General features: G+C 43.5%; 1 protein-coding gene across 1 annotated transcript in view; it reads left to right on the top strand.

Moving 5' to 3' along the window:
• The first annotated feature begins 1962 nt into the window (after positions 1 to 1962).
• The window catches only part of LOC128689011 (zeta-sarcoglycan-like), a 42504-nt gene continuing 27959 nt past the window's right edge, over positions 1963 to 16507 (top strand). The window contains exons 1-3 of the mRNA XM_070081475.1: positions 1963 to 2023; positions 2644 to 2763; positions 3549 to 3745. Coding sequence (XP_069937576.1) covers positions 1963 to 2023; positions 2644 to 2763; positions 3549 to 3745 — 378 coding nt within the window. The remainder of the gene's footprint in view (positions 2024 to 2643; positions 2764 to 3548; positions 3746 to 16507) is intronic.

Genomic DNA, 16507 nt, shown 5'->3' with positions numbered 1-16507 from the left:
TCGCTGTGGTTGTGATAGTTGTTATATGATGGTCTCTGGTCATGGTCACTGTGGTTGTGATAGTTGTTATATGATGGTGTCTGGTCATGGTCGCTGTGGTTGTGATAGTTGTTATATGATGGTGTCTGGTCATGGTCGCTGTGGTTGTGATAGTTGTTATATGATGGTCTCTGGTCATGGTCGCTGTGGTTGTGATAGTTGTTATATGATGGTCTCTGGTCATGGTCGCTGTGGTTGTGATAGTTGTTATATGATGGTCTCTGGTCATGGTCGCTGTGGTTGTGATAGTTGTTATATGATGGTGTCTGGTCATGGTCGCTGTGGTTGTGATAGTTGTTATATGATGGTCTCTGGTCATGGTCACTGTGGTTGTGATAGTTGTTATATGATGGTCTCTGGTCATGGTCGCTGTGGTTGTGATAGTTGTTATATGATGGTCTCTGGTCATGGTCACTGTGGTTGTGATAGTTGTTATATGATGGTCTCTGGTCATGGTCGCTGTGGTTGTGATAGTTGTTATATGATGGTCTCTGGTCATGGTCACTGTGGTTGTGATAGTTGTTATATGATGGTCTCTGGTCATGGTCGCTGTGGTTGTGATAGTTGTTATATGATGGTCTCTGGTCATGGTCACTGTGGTTGTGATAGTTGTTATATGATGGTCTCTGGTCATGGTCGCTGTGGTTGTGATAGTTGTTATATGATGGTCTCTGGTCATGGTCGCTGTGGTTGTGATAGTTGTTATATGATGGTCTCTGGTCATGGTCGCTGTGGTTGTGATAGTTGTTATATGATGGTCTCTGGTCATGGTCACTGTGGTTGTGATAGTTGTTATATGATGGTCTCTGGTCATGGTCACTGTGGTTGTGATAGTTGTTATATGATGGTCTCTGGTCATGGTCGCTGTGGTTGTGATAGTTGTTATATGATGGTCTCTGGTCATGGTCACTGTGGTTGTGATAGTTGTTATATGATGGTCTCTGGTCATGGTCACTGTGGTTGTGATAGTTGTTATATGATGGTCTCTGGTCATGGTCGCTGTGGTTGTGATAGTTGTTATATGATGGTCTCTGGTCATGGTCACTGTGGTTGTGATAGTTGTTATATGATGGTCTCTGGTCATGGTCGCTGTGGTTGTGATAGTTGTTATATGATGGTCTCTGGTCATGGTCGCTGTGGTTGTGATAGTTGTTATATGATGGTCTCTGGTCATGGTCGCTGTGGTTGTGATAGTTGTTATATGATGGTCTCTGGTCATGGTCACTGTGGTTGTGATAGTTGTTATATGATGGTCTCTGGTCATGGTCGCTGTGGTTGTGATAGTTGTTATATGATGGTCTCTGGTCATGGTCGCTGTGGTTGTGATAGTTGTTATATGATGGTCTCTGGTCATGGTCACTGTGGTTGTGATAGTTGTTATATGATGGTCTCTGGTCATGGTCACTGTGGTTGTGATAGTTGTTATATGATGGTCTCTGGTCATGGTCACTGTTAAATTCCATTCTCTTTCGTATGTTTCACTTTTCGTTAGTCTTCTTTGGATTCTCAGTTCTATTCACTTCTGAGTATTTTCCTCCAATTTTTGTCCACATTTTGTTGAACTTTTGTGTGTACTCACCTAGTTGTGCTTGCGGGGGTCGATGTGTGTGTGTACTCACCTAGTTGTACTCACCTAGTTGTGGTTGCGGGGGTCGATTCACAGCTCCTGGCCCCGCCTCTTCAACTGTCCGCTACCCGGTCACTCTTCCCGCTCCGTGAGCTTCATCATACCTCTTCTTAAAGCTATGTATGGAACCTGCCTCCACTACATCACTACCTAGGCTATTCCACTTCCTGACTACTCTGTGACTGAAGAAATACTTCCTAACATCACTGTGGTTCATCTGAGTCTTCAGCTTCCAACTGTGTCCCCTTGTTGCTGTGTCGCATCTCTGAAACATCCTGTCTCTGTGCACCTTGTCTATGCCTCTCAATATTTTACGTCGTTATCATATCCCCTCTAACTCTTTTGTCTTCCAGTGTCGTCAGGTCGATTTCCCTTAACCTCTCCTCGTATGATATACGTCTTAGCTCCGGGACCAGTCTTGGTGGAAACCTCTGCACTTTCTCTAGTTTCCTTACATGCTTGGCTAGGTGAGGGTTCCAAACTGGCGCTGCATAGTCCAATATGGGCCTAACGTACACAGTGTACAGGGTCCTGAATGACTCCTTATTTAGATGTCGGAATGCTGTTCTGAGGTTTGCCAGACGCCCATATGCTGCAGCAGTTATTTGGTTGATGTGCGCCTCAAGAGATGTTCCCGGTGTTATACTCACACCAAGATCCTTTTCCTTGAGTGAGGTTTGTAGGCTCTGGCCCCCTAGACTGTACTGCCTCTTTGGTCTTCTTTGCCCTTGCAAAATCTTCATGACTTTGCACTTGGTGGGGTTGAACTCCAGGAGCCAGTTTCTGGACCAGGCCTGCAGTCTGTCCAGATCCCTTTGTAGTTCTGCCAGGTCTTCGTGTGTGTGTGTGTGTGTGTGTGTGTGTGTGTGTGTGTGTGTGTGTGTGTGTGTGTGTGTGTGTGTGTGTGTGTGCGTGTGTGTGTGTGTGTGTGTGTTTGTATGTGTGTCCGTACAAATAACACTGTTTCTCCCACTCAGACTCGGAGGCGATGGAGTGTACGTCTGAGCGGCTGATAATCAGGGACAAAGAGGGTCGTCTTCTGTTCTCCGCCACTCGTGATGAGGTGCTCGTCGGTGCCAGGCACCTCACAGTCAAAGGTAGGTGTCTCATGACACTTATAATCTGTCTCAACTCACATTTCACTTGGCACCAGACATTCCCCCCCCCCGCCATCCCCATAGCCTGACACCCACCTGAGTTATCTTTGTTAACAAGCAGTGTCAAGTTTCACCTGTTGACACCCATCATTCTCTTAACACCTGTCATCCCCTGCTCATCACTAGGCACCCATCGTACCTACTGCCTAATACTCGTCACTTTCCTTCTTCTTTATTAATTTGTATCATCTGTCTCTGTTCGTCCTCTACCCTCCACCTGTGGAAACATAATGAACTCGAGAGCTGAGGTTACGGAGCTGCAAATATTTACGAAAGTGCTAACGCAGGCCTCGAGAGCTAGAGCTTAACCCCCAGCGAGAAACAGTTAGGTGAATACATGGGGACAAGCGCTGTACGAGAATACGCGCAAAATCAAGTAGATAATTACACAACACAACACACACACGCACACACGCACACACACACACACACACACACACACACACACACACACACACACACACACACACACACACACACACACACACACACACACACACACACACACAGAAATGCTCAACGTCCTATCCTTCTTTACTTTTCCTCCATTCAAAAAACTTCCCACAATAGGCCTACTGACCCATGGTAGGCCAGATCATCTCAAAACTGTCCTGTTTTCAGCAGTTTCATTATGTACCTGATTTGCACACTTGCCTGTTTATACATATGTACATGCCTCGTGCAGTGCCATGAGTAACAGTGCCAATCTTGGCCTCCTCCCGCAGGTGAAGGAGGTGCGGTGTTCAGCGGGTCAGTACAGACAGCACATGTGACGGCGCCCGTCAGAGAGAACCTCCTGCTAGAGTCTCTGACGCGGAGCTTGGAGATCACGGCACCTCAGGGCGTGGCGCTAGAGTCTCGCGCTGGCACCATCACCGCCCGATGTCTCCACGACTTCACCCTCCAGTCCACCGGGGGTGTGGTGAGTTACACCTGGTGTGTACTGGGGTACGAGGGTGTGGAGAGTTACACCTGATGTGTACTGAGGCATCAGGGGGTGTGGAGAGTTACATTTGGTGTGTACTGGTGTTCCAGGGGATGTGGGGAGCTACACCTAGTGTATACTGAGGTACTGGTGGTTTGGTGAGTTACACCTGGTGTGTACTGGGGTATCGTGGGGGTTCTTGAAATGGAAGATGGTAGCGATGAACACACTGTACACTGTTGTACGGTGGCGTTATTATTGGTAATATTTGGAGAGCCCAGCCTGGACCACGTCCGCCCGTCTCTAGGCCTATCAAGAAGTGAAGATGTTGGCTGTCGACTAGCTGGTTAGCCGAGGGAGCCTGTAACGTCAGTATAGCAAGGGACCATGAATATAAATGGTACTATCATTTATGTAATACTACACAAGTAATGTAACGTATGGCGTCCCTGACATACAGCTTAACTAATACAAAGGATAGACGGCAGACGTTTCAGGCTGTGGGCTGATTCTGTACAATTCAAGGAACGTTGTACACAACAACATAATGCATCACAAATCATGGTGGATCATAGGAATTAATATTACATTTAGATAATTTTAATCGATCGATCGTTATTCATGTGATCTACGGATTCTGAAGAAATTTATTTACAATGGGAAAGTGTTTAACTGAAAAGGCAAACTCAGCTGCCGACAAGTTTTTTGTGATGAATGGCTTGAAAAACCGACAAGTTGAAGATTGAGACACTTATGCAACATATGGGAATCTTTATTCAGGAAACGTTTTGCCACACAGTGGCTTCATCAGTCCAATACAAAGCAGAAGGTGTAAGGAGAGGAGGAGTTTGAGGTAATCAGTCCCTCAGCCTGGAGTCGATGTGTTCAGTCCATCAGTCTTGTAGAATTGATGGACTGAACACATCGACTCCAGGCTGAGGGACTGATTGCCTCAAACTCCCCCTCTCCTTACACCTTCTGCTTTGTATTTGACTGATGAAGCCATTGTGTGGCGAAACGTTTCCTGAATAAAGATTCCCATATGTTGCATAAGTGTCTCAATCTTCGACAAGGTTTTTGCTGTTAAATCTCAGAATTCAGAAAGAACGTGAACACTTAAAAAAAAAAAAATGATCCACAGTTAAAATAACGAACTGTAAGACTTATTGCACACATTTAAGTACTCATTGGGCTATACCAATCACTTAAACAGGTTATTTACATTTAACCCCAACTCTGCTAAGGTGAAATTTACATATGCAGAGTGGTCATCATCTCTAGGGGGCTCAAATTCTGTTGCAGCAGCTAACACAATGCCTTGACTGAGGCATTGTGTTAGCTGCTGCAACATTAACATTAAGAACTGAAACTTGGGGATTCCTCATCACTTGTTTTGTACAACAGTCAGATTATTCTTCTGTCTGGTTGTTAGAGGTGGAAGGTACTGGGTCAGGAGGGTTGTCAGCGTCTGTCTCGCTCGTCTGGGTGCCAGGACTCTCATCAAAATCGCATACTAACTTCATGACATAAGTGCGATTCTTTATACTGACCGTTACTAATTTCTCTAACCTTATATTTGTTTCCACCTGTATGTTCAACTGCTCGGTAGGGGACCAACAAACTTTTGATCGAACTTTGGCACTGGGAATGTTTTAGCTAGCATAATTCTCGAGCTTACTTTAATTCTGGTTGGCTTTGCACGAATGTTAGTAACTCTTGTAAATTTTGCTGTTCATTTATGGAATATTCCTGAGATTCTTCTGAAGACACTTTGAGCTAAGCTGATACGAGTCGCGACGAAATCATCTGCATTACAATTTAGTTTCGGGATGGAATATAACGGTTCACACGGTAAGAGTTTATCCATACCATACAATTCATAATGTGGGGTTCCATGTATAGAAGCATCGTAAGTTGAATTAATGACACACTGAACATCAGGTATAATTCACCCCAGGTTGCAGTGTTGCAATCAATAGTTGCTATTAAAACATCAGGTACTTTCTTATTAGTTCTTTCTGCTAACACAAGGTAAGTAACATTTTCTTACTGAGTAATATTGCTATTAATATCTCTAATGAGCGCAGTGTTATTGTTTATTTTTTCCTGTTAATTTATCTCACTGTGTCATTAACTCCCTTGCTCTATTTTCTTATTTGTGTTTATTAAGTGCTGTGTGTCCTACCTTATTTTATTTTGTTAATTAATTATCCTAACGTGCTGACTTTAAAAAAAAAGTTTATCATTGCATTTTCCTGCTATTTCAAGTATGTTAATTTCAATTACTATTTTCTCAAGTCTGCTAAAATTTCATTTTTCATTCTGTATGTGCTACTATTTTTTTTTTTGTATCAAGCATTGTACATGTTGCAGTGTTCCCATATTTGTGGAGTTTCTACAGACAGTGCAAAACAATAGCTTGTGTGCAAGACATTAGTTATATAAGCAAGATTTTCTTATATTCAATATTATTTATTAGTGTAGTGAGTGACCCTTGATTTGTTATGTCTTACAGTGAAGTAAGTGTATGAATTACCTCTTATTGTATCTGTGTTATTTTTATTGTACCTGTGTTATTTTTATTCTCATAATCGGAACAAATTCACTCTGGCAAAACTTGCTTGTTAAGTTCAATATATCACTGCTCTATTTTGAGTCAATTGTTCGTTCTGTGATGAAGAGTTAAGTTGTTCTCACTCATATATATCTCGATATTTTGCATAATGTTAAAAACTTTAATTTCTGTGTGTGCAATTTTTATTGCATATTTTTCATTGCGTATTTTTGTCTTTTATTCTCCATCGATTATTCTAATTTTTTACTCTGCTATTCTGTGCTACAATATCCAGTATATAATATTTTCCTTGTGTTTTGCTAATATTTGCAGAAAATTTATATTTTACTTCGTGTTAAACATTATTTTAATTTCAGTTAAATAATTCCAGTTATCTTAGTTTTTATAGTTTTTATAGCGTCCTGTTTATTAATCTCGTTATTTCATAGTTTCTATTTCCCAGTGATTAAGTATTCAGTATTTGCATACTTTTTATTTTTGTATTTATTTTTAGATGATTTTCATTTTACCAGCATATTTGCATTTTATATAAACACAAAGTTATTGAATTCTTTTTTCTTTCAATTACGCATTGATCAAAAATTTTATTACCAAAAATTTCTTATTGAATTGTGAGTAAAGATAGCTCACTTTTGAAATTAATTCAGATTAAAGTAATAATGCTTTTCGTTTTTTTTCTCATTTAGTGTGACTTATTATTTATATATATGCAGAGTTAGTTAATCATCATTAATTTTTTGTTGAAGTGATATCTTATGCCGCCGTATATTTTGGTGCTGGGGGGAGGGGGCGTGAGTTACACCTGATGTGTGCTAGTGTACCAGTGTTGTGGTGAGTTACACCTGATGTGTGCTAGTGTACCAGTGTTGTGGTGAGTTACACCTGATGTGTGCTAGTGTACCAGTGTTGTGGTGAGTTACACCTGATGTGTGCTAGTGTACCAGTGTTGTGGTGAGTTACACCTGATGTGTGCTAGTGTACCAGTGTTGTGGTGAGTTACACCTGATGTGTACTAGTGTACCAGTGTTGTGGTGAGTTACACCTGATGTGTACTAGTGTACCAGTGTTGTGGTGAGTTACACCTGATGTGTACTAGTGTACCAGTGTTGTGGTGAGTTACTCCTGATGTGTGCTAGTGTACCAGTGTTGTGGTGAGTTACACATGATGTGTACTAGTGTACCAGTGTTGTGGTGAGTTACACATGATGTGTACTAGTGTACCAGTGTTGTGGTGAGTTACACCTGATGTGTGCTAGTGTACCAGTGTTGTGGTGAGTTACACCTGATGTGTACTAGTGTACCAGTGTTGTGGTGAGTTACACCTGATGTGTGCTAGTGTACCAGTGTTGTGGTGAGTTACACCTGATGTGTGCTAGTGTACCAGTGTTGTGGTGAGTTACACATGATGTGTACTAGTGTACCAGTGTTGTGGTGAGTTACACCTGATGTGTGCTAGTGTACCAGTGTTGTGGTGAGTTACACCTGATGTGTACTAGTGTACCAGTGTTGTGGTGAGTTACACCTGATGTGTGCTAGTGTACCAGTGTTGTGGTGAGTTACACCTGATGTGTGCTAGTGTACCAGTGTTGTGGTGAGTTACACATGATGTGTGCTAGTGTACCAGTGTTGTGGTGAGTTACACCTGATGTGTGCTAGTGTACCAGTGTTGTGGTGAGTTACACCTGATATGTACTAGTGTACCAGTGTTGTGGTGAGTTACACCTGATGTGTGCTAGTGTACCAGTGTTGTGGTGAGTTACTCCTGATGTGTGCTAGTGTACCAGTGTTGTGGTGAGTTACACCTGATGTGTGCTAGTGTACCAGTGTTGTGGTGAGTTACACCTGATGTGTGCTAGTGTACCAGTGTTGTGGTGAGTTACTCCTGATGTGTGCTAGTGTACCAGTGTTGTGGTGAGTTACACATGATGTGTACTAGTGTACCAGTGTTGTGGTGAGTTACTCCTGATGTGTACTAGTGTACCAGTGTTGTGGTGAGTTACACCTGATGTGTACTAGTGTACCAGTGTTGTGGTGAGTTACACCTGATGTGTACTAGTGTACCAGTGTTGTGGTGAGTTACACCTGATGTGTACTAGTGTACCAGTGTTGTGGTGAGTTACACCTGATGTGTACTAGTGTACCAGTGTTGTGGTGAGTTACTCCTGATGTGTACTAGTGTACCAGTGTTGTGGTGAGTTACACCTGATGTGTACTAGTGTACCAGTGTTGTGGTGAGTTACTCCTGATGTGTACTAGTGTACCAGTGTTGTGGTGAGTTACACCTGATGTGTTCTAGTGTAACAGTGTTGTGGTGAGTTACACATGATGTGTACTAGTGTACCAGTATTGTGGTGAGTTACTCCTGATGTGTACTAGTGTACCAGTGGTATGGTGAGTTACACCTGATGCGTACTAGTGTACCAGTGTTGTGGTGAGTTACTCCTGATGTGTACTAGTGAACCAGTGTTGTGGTGAGTTACACCTGATGTGTACTAGTGTACCAGTGTTGTGGTGAGTTACACATGATGTGTACTAGTGTACCAGTGTTGTGGTGAGTTACTCTTGATGTGTACTAGTGTACCAGTGGTATGGCGAGTTACACCTGATGTGTACTAGTGTACCAGTGTTGTGGTGAGTTACACATGATGCGTACTAGTGTACCAGTGTTGTGGTGAGTTACACATGATGTGTACTAGTGTACCAGTGCTGTGGTGAGTTACTCCTGATGTGTACTAGTGTACCAGTGTTGTGGTGAGTTACTCCTGATGTGTACTAGTGTACCAGTGGTATGGTGAGTTACACCTGATGCGTACTAGTTTACCAGTGTTGTTGTGAGTTACTCCTGATGTGTTCTAGTGTACCAGTGGTATGGTGAGTTACACCTGATGCGTACTAGTGTACCAGTGTTGTGGTGAGTTACTCCTGATGTGTACTAGTGTACCAGTGTTGTGGTGAGTTACTCCTGATGTGTGCTAGTGTACCAGTGTTGTGGTGAGTTACACCTGATGTGTACTAGTGTACCAGTGTTGTGGTGAGTTACTCCTGATGAGTACTAGTGTACCAGTGTTGTGGTGAGTTACACCTGATGTGTACTAGTGTACCAGTGTTGTGGTGAGTTACACATGATGTGTACTAGTGTACCAGTGTTGTGGTGAGTTACTCCTGATGTGTACTAGTTTTATGGTGAGTTACACCTGATGCGTACTAGTGTACCAGTGTTGTGGTGAGTTACTCCTGATGTGTACTAGTGTACCAGTGTTGTGGTGAGTTACACCTGATGTGTACTAGTGTACCAGTGTTGTGGTGAGTTACACATGATGCGTACTAGTGTACCAGTGTTGTGGTGAGTTACACATGATGTGTACTAGTGTACCAGTGTTGTGGTGAGTTACTCCTGATGTGTACTAGTGTACCAGTGTTGTGGTGAGTTACTCCTGATGTGTACTAGTGTACCAGTGGTATGGTGAGTTACACCTGATGCGTACTAGTGTACCAGTGTTGTGGTGAGTTACTCCTCATGTGTACTAGTGTACCAGTGTTGTGGTGAGTTACTCCTGATGTGTGCTAGTGTACCAGTGTTGTGGTGAGTTACTCCTGATGTGTGCTAGTGTACCAGTGTTGTGGTGAGTTACTCCTGATGTGTACTAGTGTACCAGTGTTGTGGTGAGTTACACCTGATGTGTACTAGTGTACCAGTGTTGTGGTGAGTTACTCCTGATGTGTACTAGTGTACCAGTGTTGTGGTGAGTTACACCTGATGTGTGCTAGTGTACCAGTGTTGTGGTGAGTTACACCTGATGTGTACTAGTGTACCAGTGTTGTGGTGAGTTACACCTGATGTGTGCTAGTGTACCAGTGTTGTGGTGAGTTACACCTGATGTGTGCTAGTGTACCAGTGTTGTGGTGAGTTACACATGATGTGTACTAGTGTACCAGTGTTGTGGTGAGTTACACCTGATGTGTGCTAGTGTACCAGTGTTGTGGTGAGTTACACCTGATGTGTACTAGTGTACCAGTGTTGTGGTGAGTTACACCTGATGTGTGCTAGTGTACCAGTGTTGTGGTGAGTTACACCTGATGTGTGCTAGTGTACCAGTGTTGTGGTGAGTTACACATGATGTGTGCTAGTGTACCAGTGTTGTGGTGAGTTACACCTGATGTGTGCTAGTGTACCAGTGTTGTGGTGAGTTACACCTGATATGTACTAGTGTACCAGTGTTGTGGTGAGTTACACCTGATGTGTGCTAGTGTACCAGTGTTGTGGTGAGTTACTCCTGATGTGTGCTAGTGTACCAGTGTTGTGGTGAGTTACACCTGATGTGTGCTAGTGTACCAGTGTTGTGGTGAGTTACACCTGATGTGTGCTAGTGTACCAGTGTTGTGGTGAGTTACTCCTGATGTGTGCTAGTGTACCAGTGTTGTGGTGAGTTACTCCTGATGTGTGCTAGTGTACCAGTGTTGTGGTGAGTTACACATGATGTGTACTAGTGTACCAGTGTTGTGGTGAGTTACTCCTGATGTGTACTAGTGTACCAGTGTTGTGGTGAGTTACACCTGATGTGTACTAGTGCACCAGTGTTGTGGTGAGTTACACCTGATGTGCACTAGAGTACCAGTGTTGTGGTGAGTTACACCTGATGTGTACTAGTGTACCAGTGTTGTGGTGAGTTACACCTGGTGTGTACTAGTGTACCAGTGTTGTGGTGAGTTACTCCTGATGTGTACTAGTGTACCAGTGTTGTGGTGAGTTACACCTGATGTGTACTAGTGTACCAGTGTTGTGGTGAGTTACTCCTGATGTGTACTAGTGTACCAGTGTTGTGGTGAGTTACACCTGATGTGTTCTAGTGTAACAGTGTTGTGGTGAGTTACACATGATGTGTACTAGTGTACCAGTGTTGTGGTGAGTTACTCCTGATGTGTACTAGTGTACCAGTGGTATGGTGAGTTACACCTGATGCGTACTAGTGTACCAGTGTTGTGGTGAGTTACTCCTGATGTGTACTAGTGAACCAGTGTTGTGGTGAGTTACACCTGATGTGTACTAGTGTACCAGTGTTGTGGTGAGTTACACATGATGTGTACTAGTGTACCAGTGTTGTGGTGAGTTACTCTTGATGTGTACTAGTGTACCAGTGGTATGGCGAGTTACACCTGATGTGTACTAGTGTACCAGTGTTGTGGTGAGTTACACATGATGCGTACTAGTGTACCAGTGTTGTGGTGAGTTACACATGATGTGTACTAGTGTACCAGTGCTGTGGTGAGTTACTCCTGATGTGTACTAGTGTACCAGTGTTGTGGTGAGTTACTCCTGATGTGTACTAGTGTACCAGTGGTATGGTGAGTTACACCTGATGCGTACTAGTTTACCAGTGTTGTTGTGAGTTACTCCTGATGTGTTCTAGTGTACCAGTGGTATGGTGAGTTACACCTGATGCGTACTAGTGTACCAGTGTTGTGGTGAGTTACTCCTGATGTGTACTAGTGTACCAGTGTTGTGGTGAGTTACTCCTGATGTGTGCTAGTGTACCAGTGTTGTGGTGAGTTACACCTGATGTGTACTAGTGTACCAGTGTTGTGGTGAGTTACTCCTGATGAGTACTAGTGTACCAGTGTTGTGGTGAGTTACACCTGATGTGTACTAGTGTACCAGTGTTGTGGTGAGTTACACATGATGTGTACTAGTGTACCAGTGTTGTGGTGAGTTACTCCTGATGTGTACTAGTTTTATGGTGAGTTACACCTGATGCGTACTAGTGTACCAGTGTTGTGGTGAGTTACTCCTGATGTGTACTAGTGTACCAGTGTTGTGGTGAGTTACACCTGATGTGTACTAGTGTACCAGTGTTGTGGTGAGTTACACATGATGTGTACTAGTGTACCAGTGTTGTGGTGAGTTACTCCTGATGTGTACCAGTGTACCAGTGGTATGGTGAGTTACACCTGATGTGTACTAGTGTACCAGTGTTGTGGTGAGTTACACATGATGCGTACTAGTGTACCAGTGTTGTGGTGAGTTACACATGATGTGTACTAGTGTACCAGTGTTGTGGTGAGTTACTCCTGATGTGTACTAGTGTACCAGTGTTGTGGTGAGTTACTCCTGATGTGTACTAGTGTACCAGTGGTATGGTGAGTTACACCTGATGCGTACTAGTGTACCAGTGTTGTGGTGAGTTACTCCTCATGTGTACTAGTGTACCAGTGTTGTGGTGAGTTACTCCTGATGTGTGCTAGTGTACCAGTGTTGTGGTGAGTTACTCCTGATGTGTGCTAGTGTACCAGTGTTGTGGTGAGTTACTCCTGATGTGTACTAGTGTACCAGTGTTGTGGTGAGTTACACCTGATGTGTACTAGTGTACCAGTGTTGTGGTGAGTTACTCCTGATGTGTACTAGTGTACCAGTGGTACGGTGAGTTACTCCTGATGTGTACTAGTGTACCAGTGTTGTGGTGAGTTACACATGATGTGTACTAGTGAACCAGTGGTATGGTGAGTTACTCCTGATGTGTACTAGTGTACCAGTGTTGTGGTGAGTTACTCCTGATGTGTACTAGTGTACCAGTGTTGTGGTGAGTTACTCCTGATGTGTGCTAGTGTACCAGTGTTGTGGTGAGTTACTCCTGATGTGTACTAGTGTACCAGTGTTGTGGTGAGTTACTCCTGATGTGTGCTAGTGTACCAGTGTTGTGGTGAATTACACCTGATGTGTACTAGTGTACCAGTGTTGTGGTGAGTTACACCTGATGTGTACTAGTGTACCAGTGTTGTGGTGAGTTACTCCTGATGTGTACTAGTGTACCAGTGGTATGGTGAGTTACACCTGATGTGTACTAGTGTACCAGTGTTGTGGTGAGTTACTCCTGATGTGTACTAGTGTACCAGTGTTGTGGTGAGTTACTCCTGATGTGTACTAGTGTACCAGTGGTATGGTGAGTTACACCTGATGTGTACTAGTGTACCAGTGTTGTGGTGAGTTACTCCTGATGTGTACTAGTGTACCAGTGGTATGGTGAGTTACACCTGATGTGTACTAGTGTACCAGTGTTGTGGTGAGTTACTCCTGATGTGTACTAGTGTACCAGTGTTGTGGTGAGTTACTCCTGATGTGTGCTAGTGTACCAGTGGTATGGTGAGTTACACCTGATGTGAACTAGTGTACCAGTGTTGTAGCGAGTTACACCTGATGTGTACTAGTGTACCAGTGGTATGGTGAGTTACTCTTGATGTGTACTAGTGTACCAGTGTTGTGCTGAGTTACACATGATGTGTACTAGTGTACCAGTGGTATGGTGATTTACTCCTGATGTGTACTGGTGTACCAGTGGTATGGTGAGTTACTCCTGATGTGCCCTAGTGTAACAGTGTTGTGGTGAGTTACTCCTGATGTGTACTAGTGTACCAGTGTTGTGGTGAGTTACTCCTGATGTGTACTAGTGTACCAGTGGTATGGTGAGTTACTCCTGATGTGTACTAGTGTACCAGTGTTGTGGTGAGTTACTCCTGATGTGTACTAGTGTACCAGTGGTATGGTGAGTTACTCCTGATGTGTACTAGTGTACCAGTGTTGTGGTGAGTTACACATGATGTGTGCAGTGTACCAGTGTTATGGTGAGTTACTCCTGATGTGTATTAGTGTACCAGTGTTGTGGTGAGTTACTCCTGATGTGTACTAGTGTACCAGTGGTATGGTGAGTTACACATGATGTGTACTAGTGTACCAGTGGTATGGTGAGTTACACCTGATGTGTACTAGTGTACCAGTGTTGTGGTGAGTTACTCCTGATGTGTACTAGTGTACCAGTGTTGTGGTGAGTTACACATGATGTGTACTAGTGTACCAGTGTTGTGGTGAGTTACACCTGATGTGTACTAGTGTACCAGTGGTATGGTGAGTTACACATGATGTGTACTAGTGTACCAGTGGTATGGTGAGTTACTCCTGATGTGTACTAGTGTACCAGTGTTGTGGTGAGTTACTCCTGATGTGTACTAGTGTACGAGTGTTGTGGTGAGTTACACATGATGTGTACTAGTGTACCAGTGTTGTGGTGAGTTACTCCTGATGTGTACTAGTGTACCAGTGCTATGGTGAGTTACACATGATGTGTACTAGTGTACCAGTGGTATGGTAAGTTACTCCTGATGTGTACTAGTGTACCAGTGGTATGGTGAGTTACACATGATGTGTACTAGTGTACCAGTGGTATGGTGAGTTACACCTGATGTTTGCTAGTGTACCAGTGTTGTGGTGAGTTACTCCTGATGTGTACTAGTGTACCAGTGTTGTGGTGAGTTACTCCTGATGTGTACTAGTGTACCAGTGTTGTGGTGAGTTACTCCTGATGTGTACTAGTGTACCAGTGTTGTGGTGAGTTACTCCTGATGTGTACTAGTGTACCAGTGGTATGGTGAGTTACTCCTGATGTGTGCTAGTGTACCAGTGTTGTGGTGAGTTACACATGATGAGTACTAGTGTACCAGTGGTATGGTGAGTTACACATGATGTGTACTAGTGTACCAGTGGCATGGTGAGTTACTCCTGATGTGTACTAGTGTACCAGTGGTATGGTGAGTTACACACGATGTGTAATGGTGTACCAGTGGTATGGTGAGTTAATCCTGATGTGTGCTAGTGTACCAGTGTTGTGGTGAGTTACTCCTGATGTGTACTAGTGTACCAGTGTTGTGGTGAGTTACACCTGATGTGTGCTAGTGTACCAGTGGTATGGTGAGTTAATCCTGATATGTACTAGTGTACCAGTGGTATGGTGAGTTACACCTGATATGTACTAGTGTACCAGTGGTATGGTGAGTTAATCCTGATGTGTACTAGTGTACCAGTGGTATGGTGAGTTACACATGATGTGTACTGGTGTACCAGTGGTATGGTGAGTTACACCTGATGAGTGCTAGTGTACCAGTGTTGTGGTGAGTTACTCCTGATGTGTACTAGTGTACCAGTGGTATTGTGAGTTACACATGATGTGTACTAGTGTACCAGTGGTATGGTGAGTTACTCCTGATGTGTACTAGTGTACCAGTGGTATGGTGAGTTACACCTGATGTGTACTGGTGTACCAGTGGTATGGTGAGTTACACATGATGTGTACTAGTGTACCAGTGGTATGGTGAGTTATACATGATGTGTACTGGTGTACCAGTGGTATGGGGAGTTACACCTGATGTGTACTAGTGTACCAGTGTTGTGGTGAGTTACTCCTGACGTGTACTAGTGTACCAGTGGTATTGTGAGTTACACATGATGTGTACTAATGTACCAGTGTTGTGGTGAGTTACACCTGATGTGTACTAGTGTACCAGTGATATGGTGAGTTACACATGATGTGTACTAGTGTACCAGTGGTATGGTGAGTTACTCCTGATGTATACTAGCGTACCAGTGGTATGGTGAGTTACACATGATGGGTACTAGTGTACCAGTGGTATGGTGAGTTACACATGATGTGTACTGGTGTACCAGTGGTATGGTGAGTTACACATGATGTGTACTAGTGTACCAGTGGTATGGTGAGTTACACATGATGTGTACTAGTGTACCAGTGGTATGGTGAGTTACACCTGATGTGTACTAGTCTACCAGTACTATAGTGAGTTACTCCTGATGTGTACTGTTGTACCAGTGTTGTGGTGAGTTACACCTGATGTGTACTAGTGTACCAGTGTTGTGGTGAGTTACACCTGATGTGTACTAGTGTACCAGTGGTATGGTGAGTTACACATGATGTGTACTAGTGTACCAGTGTTGTGGTGAGTTACTCCTGATGTGTACTAGTGTACCAGTGTTGTGGTGAGTTACACCTGATGTGTACTAGTGTACCAGTGGTATGGTGAGTTACACATGATGTGTACTAGTGTACCAGTGGTATGGTGAGTTACTCCTGATGTATACTAGCGTACCAGTGGTATGGTGAGTTACACATGATGTGTACTGGTGTACCAGTGGTATGGTGAGTTACACATGATGTGTACTAGTGTACCAGTGGTATGGTGAGTTACACATGATGTGTACTGGTGTACCACTGGTATGGTGAGTTACACATGATGTGTACTAGTGTACCAGTGGTATGGTGAGTTACACCTGATGTGTACTAGTCTACCAGTGGTATGGTGAGTTACACATGATGTGTACTAGTCTACGAGTACTATAGTGAGTTACT

This window comes from Cherax quadricarinatus, unplaced genomic scaffold (genome assembly GCF_038502225.1).
Source record: "Cherax quadricarinatus isolate ZL_2023a unplaced genomic scaffold, ASM3850222v1 Contig2842, whole genome shotgun sequence".
NCBI classification, from domain to species: domain Eukaryota; kingdom Metazoa; phylum Arthropoda; class Malacostraca; order Decapoda; family Parastacidae; genus Cherax; species Cherax quadricarinatus.
Note: the sequence above shows the minus strand (reverse complement) of the source record. Positions and strands in the feature narration are given on the sequence as shown.